At 42.1% G+C, this 13,312-nt stretch overlaps 1 protein-coding gene across 1 annotated transcript in view; it reads right to left on the bottom strand.

Annotated features, from left to right (window-relative positions):
• GALNTL6 (polypeptide N-acetylgalactosaminyltransferase like 6) overlaps positions 1 to 13,312 on the bottom strand; it is a 1,456,655-nt gene that overhangs the window by 216,144 nt on the left and 1,227,199 nt on the right. The window contains exon 6 of the mRNA XM_068974511.1: positions 12,993 to 13,176. Coding sequence (XP_068830612.1) covers positions 12,993 to 13,176 — 184 coding nt within the window. The remainder of the gene's footprint in view (positions 1 to 12,992; positions 13,177 to 13,312) is intronic.

Raw genomic sequence — 13,312 nt, 5'->3', positions numbered from 1 at the left:
ATGGTAAAAATCCACCTGCAATGCAAGAAACCAGGTTTGATCCCTGGGTGAGGAAGATCCCTTGGAGAAGGGAATAGCAACTCACTCTGGTATTCTTGCCTGGGAAATTCCATGAACAGAGGAGTCTGGCAGGCTACAGTCCATGGGGTTACAAGGAGTCAGACACAACTGAGCAACTAATACTTTCTATGTATTAATATCATTTTGGTTTTTGAAGAAAAAGGGGGCAAAGTTTGGAAGTAATTGCTTGAAGGTCACAGCAAAATCCATGAGGTGTATTGACTTAGGTTGAGAAGTAGAATATGAACAAAGTTCTCCCACCTACCAGAGAGATACTCCAGGGTTTACAGGTAAGCCAAGGTGCTGGACTGTAAAAAAAAAAAAAAGGAGGTGAACAATGTTCAGTGCAACTCAAAGGTGAAAGGAGAGACACACCAACTTGTCCTTCTTGCTTTCTTTGCTACTTTAAATCCAATCTCCTTTTCCACAAGGGGAGCCAACTGCATTTCCTGTTGTTTTTTAGTTGCTAAGTTGTATCCGACTCATTGTGACCCCATGGACTGCATGCAGCATACCAGGCTTCCCTGTCCTTCACGATCTCCCAGACTTTGCTCAAATTCATGTTCATTGAGTCAGTGATGCCATCCAACCATCTCATCCTTTGCCACCACCTTCTCCTCCTGCCTTCAGTCTTTCCCAGCATCAGAGTCTTTTCCAGTGAGTCAGCTCTTTACATCAGGTGGCCAAAGTATTTGAGCTTCAGCTTCAGCATCAGTCCTTCCAGTGAATATTCGTTGATTTCATTGAAGGGTTGATTTCCTTTAGGATTAACTGATTTGATCTCCTTGCTTTCCAAGGGAGTCTCAAGAGTCTTCACCAATACCACAGTTCAAAAGCATCAATTCTTTGGCGGTCGGCCTTTTTTATGGTCCATCTCTTACATCCATACATGACTACTGGAAAAACCATAGCTTTGGCTACAGGGACCTTGGCCAGCAAAGTGACGTCTCTGCTTTTTCATATGCTATCCGAGTTTGTCATAGCTTTTCCTTCAAGGAAGACTAATGTTGATTAAATTCAGGATGACCAATATTGGGTCAAATCTCACTTGAGTAAAAGCGAGTGCTCTCAAATTCTAAGCTAAGATACAGCTCAGTCCCTACTGGGATTGACCCACGTGGGATGCTAACATTTTGAATGTCAGTCAATGTAATCAGTAAGGTGCCCATGACAGCTAGTTCCTTCTGGGCACCTAGGAATTTGACTGCAGTCTGTTCTCTTCTTTGCAGGAATAAGGGAAAGCTTCCGTGCCCACCAGGGAGAAAGAGCCGCTCTTGCTCTCTGACGGTTAGCCCAAGCTTGGGCCCATGTCCTTCTGAGAAGAGGGTCAGTCAGATCTCAGCCCCATGCACACCCCTCTGCTGGGCACGCCTGTGATGCCACAGTCCATCTGGGTGAGGTGACCTGCAGGGATTTTAACTCAGTGTGTTGAGCACATCTGGAGAAAAGACTTGTGAGAGGATTGGTGATGGTTGGTACTGCTGTCAGCTTTGTGGTGGTCATTTACCTGCTTGCAGTGCTATTTGAGCAAGAAGTGACTGTTTTCTCTGAAAATTCTTTCTTCTATTTGATTACTTCTTAAACACTGGAGTATAAAGCTTCTCTGAGTGGAAAGGGAGGTAGAAATTTCCACGGGCTAGTGGCAACCCTTACATCTGGGTTCTTATTCCAATTTCTTATAAACTTTAGAAAATTACTTCTTGAGCCTGAGTTACCTCATTTGTAAAAATGCGGACAGTATTATTTATTAAACTTAGACTTGAGATAAGATTAAGTGAATTAGCAATGGAGGGAGATTCCCTCCCCAGCGTCTGATGCATAAAAATAGGCATTTAAATATTTATTTATTTGTTGTTGATTTATTTAACTGCACCAAGTCTTGGTTGTGGCCTGCAGGATCTTTAGTTGTGGCGTGTGGGATATAGTTCCTTGACCGGGGATGGAACTTAGGCCCCCTGCACTGGGAACATGGAGTGCACCAGGGAGGTTCCTTAATATGCATTTAACAACTCTAAATTTTCTCCTCACACTGGTGGTGTGGATGAAAGAAAGAGTACTGACTGGGGAGTCCGTAAGCCCAGATTATAGTAATAAATGCTAAACTGATCAGTTGTGACACTGGAAGAGTCACATAGACTCTCTAGTCTAGATTTCTTGTATAAAAACAAGAGGTGTTCTTTTTCTGACAGGTGTGAAGTGATATCTCACTGTGGTTTTGATTTGCATTTCTCTATTAATTAGCCATGTTGAGCATCTTTTCATCTGCCTGTTGGGCATCTGCATTTCCTCTTTGAAAAATTGTCTATTCAGTTCTCCTGCCCATATTTTAATTGGGTTGATTGTTTGTTTTGATGTTGAGTTGTATGAGCTGTTTATGTATGTTGGATATTAATCCCTTATTGTCATATCATTTGCAAATATTTTCTCCCTTTCAGTAGGTTGTCTTTTCATTCTGTTGATAGTTTCCTTTGCTGTGCGAAAGGTTTTAAGTTTAATTTGGTCTCATTTAAAAAATTTTTGCTTTTATTTATTTTGCTTTAGGAGTTGTATTCAAAGAAACATTGCTGTGATTTGTAGCAAAGAGTGTTCTGCTTATGTTTCCCTCTAGGAGTTTTATGGTTTCTGGTCTTATATTTAATCTAATCTTTAACACATTTCGAGTTTACATATGTTGGTGAGGATGTGGAAAAAAGAAAGCCCTTGTAGTCTGTTGGTGGGAATGTAAATTGGTGCAGACACTGTGGAAAACAGTATGGAATTTTCTCCAAAAACTAAAAACAGAACTGTCACATGATCTAGTAACCCATTTCTAAGTATATATCCAACCCCGCCCCACCACCCTGCCAAATGCTAGTTTGAAAAGATATATGCACCCTAGTGTTCACAGCAGCATCATTTATAATCACCAAGATATGGAGGCAACATAAGTATCCATCAATAGATGAATGGGTAAAGACGATGGGGTACATGACACAATGGAATATTACTCAGCCATAGGAAGAAGGAAATTTTGGATGGACTTGGAGGATATTAAGTAAGATAAGCCAGAAACAGACAAATACCATATGATATTGCCTATGTACAGACTCTAAAAACTACAACTAACGAACGAATATGCCAGGAAAGGAGCAGACTTACAGAGATGGAGAGCCGACTAGTGTTTACCAGGAGGGAGAAGGGAAGGTGGGGGGGGGGCAGTACAGGGGCAGGAGAGTAAGGGTACGGACTGGTGTGTGTAAAGAAAGCCACAAGGATACGTTGAACAACGTGGGGAATCTGGCCAATATTTTAGAATAACTGTAAATGGAGTATAACCTTTAAAACCTGAATCACTATATTGTACGCCCATAACTTATACAAAGAATCTGCCTACAATGCTAGAGACCTGGGTTTGATCCTTGGGTGAGGAAGATCCCCTGGAGAAGGAAACGGCAACCCACTCCAGTATTCTTGCCTGGAGAATCCCATGGACAGAGGAGCCTGGTGGGCTACAGTCCATGATGTCACAGAGAGTTGGACATGACTAAGCACACACACAAAATGAGAATGTACTTCAATTAAAAAAAAATAAACTCTTGACAGAAAACAATAAAATTCTATAAAGCAATTATACTTCAATTAAAAATAAATTAATTAAAAAATTCAAAACAAAGAAACAAAAATAAATAAATAAAATAAAAAGACTTTCCTGGTGGCTCAATGGTATCAGCCTGCAATGCAGGAAATGTGGGTTCAATCCCTGTGTATGGAAGATCCCCTGGAGAAGGGAATGGCATCCCACTCCAGTCTTCTTGCCTGGAGAATCCCATGGACAGAGGAGCCTGGCGGGCTACAGTCCATGGGGTCTCAAGGAGTCAGACACAACTGAGTGACTAAACAACAGCAAATGTACTTCAATGGAAAAAAATAAGACGAGAGGTGGTACTGTCTCTAAGGTTTCTTCTAGCTTGGTGGACTTGTGATTACTGGCACTTTTTTTTGTTTTTTTAGTGAATCAATTGTGAAGTTAAATTTAGCACAACAATGTCTTTGTTACCCAAGGGGTACTACCTTTCACGTGGTGTTTGCTTCATGGCACTCTTGTATGGGAGAGGTAGTCAGCGAGTTCCCAGGGATCTGTTCTCTGTCCTTCAGAGTAACAGACGGAGACCCCGGTGGTAACTCTTTAGAAGTCTCTCTACTCCCATGTCAGAGGGTTACAGCTCCCTTTAATTGTGAGGGGAATCTTATCCCTTTGAGCATGCCCTAAGCTTCCTAGCTCCGGTCTGCAGGACCAGCCCACAAGGATCTGTGTTTGGTGCTTACACCTCAGGAGATCTGCAGTATTTGAAGTGCCAACCTTGAGGTGCCTACCGAGTCATGGCCTTTGCTGTTTGTGTCCTGAAGTATCTCTAAACCAGATCGCTGGTGGAGGAGGTACTGAATTCAGACTGATGTGTCTGCGGACATAGGGACTTTTGAGAGAATAAATGGACATTTGTATCCTGGGGACTTCCCTGGTGGCTCAGTGGTAAAGAATCCACCTGCAATGCAGGAGACATCAGTTCGATCCCTGGGTTGGGAAGATCTCCTGGAGAAGGAAATGCAACCTACTCCAGTATTCTCACCTGGAAAAGTACATTCCATGGGGTTGCAAAAGAGCTGGACTCGACTGGGTGACTAAACAGCAACGACATCAGTCCTGTGAAGCTTTTTCACTCCCAGGCACAGATACCGTAATTTTTAAAATTTTAGAAATTAGTGGTATGTAAAGATGGAAAATAGAGAATGTCAGTCCTAGCTAATGATGGTGTACAAGAAATACATTTACAGTGTTCAAAACTCTACGTTTCAGAAGCCTCTGGGGAATTGTTGGAGATCTGTCTGCAGAAGACTGGCAGAGTAAAAGCGATCAGAGGCGGATTCTGAAATACACAGCAAAACTGCAGAATTGAATGGACGCTGAGCGCTTACTCCAAGGAAGCATGAAGTCAGGAAACCAGTGGAGATTTCCTGGAAATTAACTTTGCTCTTATGGTCGACAGACTCGTATATTAGGGCCTGAGTACCTGACATATTAGGTGATATGAAAGACCGCTCGTTGGAAAAGACCCTGATGCTGGAAAAGAGTGAAGGCAAAGGGGAAGGGGCTGACAGAGGGTAAGGTGGTTGGATGGCATCACTGACTCAGTGGACATGAGTTTGAGCAAACTCTGGGAGACAGTGGAGGACAGAGGAGCCTGGCGTGCTGCCGTCCATGGGGTCACAAAGAGTCGGACACGACTGGGTGACTGAACAACAACAAAGTTTACTCAGAGAAACTGGATATATGACCTGTCCTTACTATCTTTCTTAAAATTATTTTGGCATTTAGAATGGATGGTAAATGTGTTCTCAGAAACAATTCTGGGATTAATTACCTTATAATATGTTGCAAAGAGTTGGACATGACATAGCAACTGAACAACAAGAACAACGTTGTCCTAATTCTGTGTATATGATTTTGATTCCTATTTCTTTTCTGGAACCTTGCTTCATGAGAGATTAGCTACAGCCCTTGGGAGCAATAAACGTCCTGCATTGCAAACCCCATTTTGCCATCTCACAGAACCTCTCCCAGAATCTCCATAAATCTTGGTTGCAGTGAAGGCATCACTTATTTTATCTGTGAAGTGACTATTTCAAGAACATTTTTACAGCAGTCATCATTATTAGTCCTTTGTCCAATCCTCCCAGTTAGGGGAAGAAAAAATTAATATGCAATGTTGATATTTCTACTTTGCATTTAGGGCTTCCCTAGTGAATCAGTGGAAAAGAATCTACCTGCTAATGCAAGAGACATGGGTTCAATCCCTGGGTCAGGATGATCCCTTGGAGGAGGAAATGTCAGTCCACTCCAGTATTCTTGCCTGGGAAATTCCATGGACAGAGGAACCTGGTGGGCTACAGTCCACAGTCCACAGGGTCCCAAAAGAATGAGACACAAATTAGCCACTGAACAGCAGCAACAACCACCTGACGGACTGGGTGATATTTCACATCATCCTTGTGAACAGGTTGGAGAAATGTGAGTTTATAAAAATAGAGCATTTATGTGAATCAGCATGAACTTTCAAGGATTCTGGAAGACCGGGAGGATATGAAGATAAAATTGGAGATATTTTGCCTGGAGATGAAAACAGTTTCTTTTTTCTCCCTTTGGAGGGCTAGGCATGAATGGTTGTTCAGTTGCTCAGTTTTGTCCAACTCTTTGCCACCCATGGACTGCAGTACACCAGGCTCCCCACTCCTTCCCCATCTCCTGGATCTTGCTCAAACTCATGTCCATTGCGTCAGTGATGCCATCCAAGCATCTTGTCCTTTGTTGTTCCCTTCTCCTGCCTTCAGTCTTTCCCAGCATCAGGGTCTTTTCCAGTGAGTCAGCTCTTTGCATCAGGTGGCCAAAGTATTGGAGCTTCAGCATCAGTCCTTAAAGGGCATATTCAGGGTTGATTTTCTTTAGGATTGACTGGTTTGAGCTCTTTGCAGTCCAAAGGGACTCTCAAGAGCCTTCTCCAACACCACAGTTCAAAAGCATCAATTCTTCAGCTCTCAGCTTTCTTTATGGTCCAACTCTCACAACCATACATGACAGCTGGAAAAACCATAGCTTTGACTGTATGGACCTTTGTGAGCAAAGTAATGAAAACAATATGAACAGGCATGAATGGTAGCTGTTTGCAAATATTTGTTTAACAGGTATGTCACTGGAGAGGAATTAAGACATTTCCTATGTCTCAAGTGGGACAGTTTGGGCTGAGGGAGGCAGATTTTTCTTAATCCAAGGGAAAAGGTTTGTGTCAATCAGTGTAATGGAAGGGACAGGCTTTTGAGGTAGTCAATATGACTTCTTTGATGAGTTTAAGAAGAGGCTGGTGTTCTGTTTGGGACATTGTCTAGAGGCTGCATGCATTAAAGGTAAGTTGGATAAAACAAATTCTTCTGGTCCTTTCTAAACCTTCAGATGCTGAGATAACATTGAATAAATGTTAGTGATCAGAAAGCAGATGGATGTCTTTCCCTTTGTCACTACGACTAAAGGAGTGTATTATGTTCTGTCACACAGAAATGGCTTCAATTCCTAAGTCCCTGCATTAGAGATAAGCCAAGAATGAGGAAACCTGCTAAAAGCCATGGATAGCAAGAATTACCTAAGAGCTGAGAGCATTATGCCTTGATGTAAGCCACCAGGAAAGGAAAATAATTCATTTGTTTTAAAAGACAAGAATATTTATCAAATATGTCCAATCTAATCAGAATTGAGATTGCCAGATAATTTAAACTGTGAATATTGCATTGTCTCTCATATTCTAGGAGCAGTTTGTCTGAAAACTAGATCACTTTTTCTGATATAAATAATTTTTTTCCCCTTAGAACTCAAAGTTATCCATGAATTTTCCTTTTCCTTCCTAGTTAGATTGTTGAATGTTCTTGAGTCTCAGTTTAGACAGTTGATAGATTTTGAACTCTTCTGACTGCATAACCTATATTAATAAGAACCATTTATACCATGACCCAGAATTATATATGCATTACACAAAATCACATATCTGAGACAATACCTATACTTATGTACTGATATAATACTCTGAAATTTTCAATTCAGTTCAATTAATTTATTGTTAAATAGTGTTCACACCACACTAATTTCATATGATTTGCAGGTTGAAAAATACCACTGCAATCGCTAGTTGGAGAAGACTCCAATAATGGTAGAATCAGTGAGAGACTTCAGATCTTGTCCTTTAGGAAATTTGATCTGCTTGTGCAGAAGATAAGCTTTGCATATATATTATCAGAAAGGTCTTGGGATTTGAACTGCATTTCCATCTTACTCTTCAGTTCCTTTCTTCCTGACTTTTCTGCCTGTTTCTCCCCGCCCCCATTCCCAGTAAATCCTCACAGTAGCCAGCAGAAAACATAAAAGACTTGAGAGGTGTGTCGATAGACCTTGTTTCTTCTGTGTGTCTTAAAGCTTTTACATCTAGAGAAGTGAGTGTTTGCCAAAAGCATGTCTGTTTATTCATACATTCGCTTGGCCACTGAGATAATGGGATTGCAGACACACTGCTCAGAGCTGCATGGGTAACTAAGCATTTACTTACTATCAGGAAGGCAAACGCAGTTTCCAAGATCAAAGTGGACACTTCCTAGAAGCGATGTTTATTGCAAAAGGATGAAGTGCTCACCTTCCCAGGAATCAAAGGGACTTCAAGCAGAAAGGCGGGCTTACATTTGACACAATCCCATTTTTGACAGGATGGCAACCATCTAAGTAGGTGACAGGATCGAATTATTTAATTCCAAAAGTTAGCAACTCTGCCAGCTCTGGGGTTAAGCAACAGGCCTGATACTGTGACGGCCATAGCTGGGGTCTGCCTAACGAAATTTTAACTGTCAGTGCAAGGACTGAGGATAATTTTAGAATTTTCATGAATTGAAATTCCTTTCGTAGTATCTTGACCCCATGTCTGCAGAAAGCAGGGGCCCCATTTGCTATTTCATTGGAAGTAAAGTATTAGTGGAATACATTATAACCTAACCATGATCACAGTATCTATTGGAAAAGTCATCTTGGATGAGTCCTTGCCCTGAAACACAGCAACCTTGAGTGGTAGCAACTAGACTGTGGCTGTTCTACCATCAGCTGCCATCTACTGAGAGTTCCACTGTGTTTGTTGTTGTTGTTGTTGTTGTTGTTGCTGCTCAGTCAGTAAGTCATGTCTGACTCTTTGTGACCCCATGGACTGCAGCACACCAGGCTTCCCTGTCCTTCACTATCTCCCAGAGTCAGTTGAAACTTGTATCCATTGAGTCAATGATGCCATCCAACTACCCAACCACCTTATCCTCTGCTGCCCCTTTCTCCTCCTGTCCTTGATCTTTCCCAGCATCAGGATCTTTTCCAATGAGTTAGTTCTTCTCATCAGATGGCCAAAGTATTGGGGCTTCAGCTTCAGCATCAGTCCTTCCAATGAATATTCAGGACTGATTTCCTTTAGGATCAACTTCTTTGATTTCTTTGCAGTCCAAGGGATTCTCAAGAGTCTTCTCCAGCACAGTTTGAAAGCATCAATTCTTCCTGGCTCAGCCTTCTTTCTGTTTCAATTCTCACATCTGTACATGACCACTAGAAAAACCATAGCTTTGACTGTTTGGATCTTTGTTGGCAAAATGATGCCTCTGCTTTTTAATATGCTGTCTAGGTTTGTCATAGCTTTTCTTCCAAGGAGCAAGTGTCTTTCAGCATCCACTGTGTTAAGGAGTTTTATTTTTTTGGTATCCTCTCACACCCACTTGGCTTTGAAACCCAACCTAAGTCCTGTTGCTAAGACTTTCAGATGGTTACCTTCACGGACGTGTGAAGATCATCTCCTAGAAACTCCTTCTCTTGGATTACTGACAAACTTCCCTGGTAGTTTTCAATATCCTTGAAATATTGGCTGGAGTATTTGGAAGAGTAACAAAGGGCTTCATTATTTCTTTTCCAAAACTGTCTAATAATTTAGGAGTCTGAAGAGGTGTCTTTCAGAAATTCTGGCTACTTAATGAGTGTGCTTCACAGACATTACATTTCTGTTACAATGGAATAGCTTTTTTTTTTTGTATAATAGAATTAGCTTTTTCCAGGCTAATGTCTTCTGAGATCCCCCTTGTCCTCCCAAGGGCTTATCTTTCTAGAGACTATTAGAATCCGACGAACCATTTTCCTGATATTTATCAAATGTTTGCTGTAATTTAAAGCTTGAGTGTCACAGAAGTCAGTTTTATACTTGCGAGTTTCTCTACTGCAAATGTTTATAGCCCATATTTTGATGAAAAGATAGTATTGATTTTTGTGATGTTAAATTGTGTGAGCTGTTTATATATTTTGGATATTAACCCCTTATTGGTCATATCATCTGCAAATATTTTATCCCATTCTGTTGGTTATCTTTTCATTTTGTTGATGGTTTCTTTTGCTGTGCGGAAAAGCTTTTAAGTTTAAGTAGTTCCCATCTGTTTATCTTTGCTTTTATTTCCTTTGCTTTAGGAAATGGATCTAAAAAAATATTGTTGCGATTTATATCAAAGGGTGTTCTGCTTATGTTTTCCTCTAGGAATTTTATAGTCTACAGTTTTATAGTCTTACATTTAGATTTTTAATCCATTTTGAGTTTATTTATTTGATACGGGCCATGTCCGTCTCTTATTATTAGCACTTACAAGCAATGTGAAAACTGATCATAACAAATAAGTGAGATTTCCCACATTAATCATATTGCTTGCCTCAGGCATTGCTAAGTATTTGCTTGTGAAGCTGGATACTACCGGTTCTTTATTTTGGTATTTATTGAGTCTATTTTTGTATATGGTTTTAGAAAATCATACAAATCAACATAAAAAAAACCCCAAAACCCTAATTTTAAAAAGTGGGCAGAAGACCCTAATAAGCATTTCTCCACAGAGGAAATACAGATGGCCAACATGCACATGAAAAGATGCTCAACATCACTAATTGTCAGGGAAATGCAAATTAAAACCACAGTGAGCTATCACTTCACATCTGTTAGAGTGGCCATAATCAAAAAAGAACCACAATTAACAAATGTTGACAAAGGTGTGGAGAAAAGGAAACACTTGCTTGTTCACCATTGGTGGGAATGTAAATTGGTGCAGTCACTGCAGAAAGCTGTGTGGGGCTTTCTCAAAAAACGAAAAATAGAACTACCACGTGAACTGGCAGTTCTGCTCCTGGGTATGTGTTAAAAACAAACAAACAAGCACACCAACTGTCCAATGTCCACAGCAGCATCGTGTATGATGGCCAAGATATGGAAGCACCCTAAGTGTCCATCAATAGATAAACGGATCAAGAAGCTGTATCCATGGAATGTGTATGTATATGTATGGTAGATGCTCTACCCGGGATCTGTCATTTGGATTGAATTCCCCAAGTTTAAGTTCTGGGAGCAGCTGCTCAGAACCATGGCCTTCCTTTACACAGAAGCAGTTCCCAGCAGAGATGGAAAAAAGTGAAAGCGATAGTCACGAAGTCATATCTGACTCTTTGTCACCCCTGGACGGTGGCCCGCGGGGTCCTCTGTCCATGGGTTTTTTTTTTTTTTTCCAGGGAAGAGTACTGGAGTGGATTGTCATTTCCTTCTCCAAGGGATCTTCAGGACCCAGGAATAGAACCTGAGTCTCCTGCATTGCAGGCAGATTCTTTACTGCATATTTCATGCTGTTGCTGCTGCTAAGTCGCTTCAGTCGTGTCCGACTCTGTGCGACCCCAGAGACGGCAGCCCACCAGGCTCCCCCGTCCCTGGGATTCTCCAGGCAAGAACACTGGAGTGGGTTGCCATTTCCTTCTCCAATGCATGCAAGTGAAAAGTGAAAGTGAAGTCGCTCAGTTGTGTCCGATTCTTAGCGACCCCATGGACTGCAGCCTACCAGGCTCCTCCATCCATGGGATTTGCCAGCCAAGAGTACTGGAGTGGGGTGCCATTGCCTTCTCCAGAACTGTAAACAAAAGAGTAGTTCATTTAAATAATTCTTTAGAGCAGCGACCCCCAAGGTTTTTGGAACCATGCATTCATTTCATGAGAAACAACTTTTCCACAGACCCAGAAGAGGATAGTTTTGGGATGATTCAAGTGCTTTATTGAATGATGATTCAAGTGATTTATTGTGTACTTTATTTCCATTATTATTGTGATATATAATGAGACAATTATACAACTCACCATAATGCAGAATCAGTGGGGACCTTGAGCTTATTTTCCTGCGACTAGACGGTCCCATCTGGGGGTGACGAGAGACAATGAGAGAAGAAATGTATTGCTTATGTCCAGTCTACTCCGAATTGTCATTTGGTTGCTGTCCCTGCAGAAACCCTGCTTCACAAAGATAGGAATTTGGAAATGGAAGCAGGCTTTTTGGTGCTTTTGTGGCAATCTAGAATGTTCCACCTAGACTTTAATCCAGAAAGTACTGTGATCTGAAGTGGCGTCAAACATGGTTTTAAGGCCACCATCATTTGCAATCTCAGGTGGCAATGCTAGCAATGAGGAGCAGCTGTAAATACAGATGAAGCCGCCCTCACCTGCCCACTGCTCACCTCCTGCTGTGTGACCCAGTTCCTACCAGGTCATGAACCAGTATTTGTTCCTGTCCCAGGGGTTGGGGACTCCCGCTTTAGGGGAAAGCACAAAGAACAGAGGAGTTGATGCTTTCAAATTGTGGTGCTGGAGAAGACTCTTGAGAGTCCCTTGGATGGCAAGAAGATCAAAGCAGTCAATCCAAGGAAATCAACCCTGAATATTCATCAGAAGGACTGACACTGAAGCTGAAGCTCTAATACTTTGGCCACCCAATGCGAAGAGCCAACCCACTGGAAAAGACCCTGATGCTGGGAAAGATTGAGGGCAAGAGGAGAAGGGGGCAACAGAGAACGAGATGGTTGGATGATGTCACCGACTCAATGGACATGAGTTTGAGCAAACTCTGGGAGATAGTGAGGGACAGAGGAGCCTGGTGTGCCACAGTCCCTGGGGTCACAGAGTCTGGATAAGACTTAATGACTAAACAACAACAGGAAAGAACAGAGGGAACTGAAAATGAAGAGAGAAGCTCTAAGAGAATATCTGAAAGGGGCTATGCCTCCCTTCTCTTTGCATTTGCCGTGAACTCTGCTTTTCCCTGATTCCACATTGCACATGCCCTCTCATGCTTAGAAAGTTGGAGAATGTACTCTGGCCACCTTATGATTTTGTATACCTTGTAAGTCTGACCTTTCCCCAATGTCTTGCATACCTTTGCCACCTGTTGTATTCCATTTCATTAGAGATAATTGTCTTGGTGGGTCTCCAGTTGACACACACATGCCCCAGTCACCTGCCCCCTCCCCACCAGCTCCCCAGGCTGCTACTCACTCGAAAGGGTCACTGGGGTCCGCCCTCTGCAGCTCTGGTGGGATGGGGATCCTCTTGTAGTACATTTCCCAGTCAAAGGCACCACGCATGGCGTCCCCAGCTTGCGCCTCATACCCAAAGTGATTGTGGTCGATGACGTCGATCATGGGGCAAACAATGGTCTTGTGGTTTAGTGCAATTTGGTCTGAAAAGTGGAAGCACAGAGTAGGAAGTGATATGCCCGCCTAGGTCGTCCCTCACTTTTCTGCAAAGAGAAGCCCGTCCTCACCCATCGCCCTTGAAGCCTGGTTCCCTGTTGTCTTCAGAGCACTTTGCAGTAT

This window comes from Capricornis sumatraensis, chromosome 6, assembly GCF_032405125.1.
Source record: "Capricornis sumatraensis isolate serow.1 chromosome 6, serow.2, whole genome shotgun sequence".
Lineage (NCBI taxonomy): Eukaryota > Metazoa > Chordata > Mammalia > Artiodactyla > Bovidae > Capricornis > Capricornis sumatraensis.
Note: the sequence above shows the minus strand (reverse complement) of the source record. Positions and strands in the feature narration are given on the sequence as shown.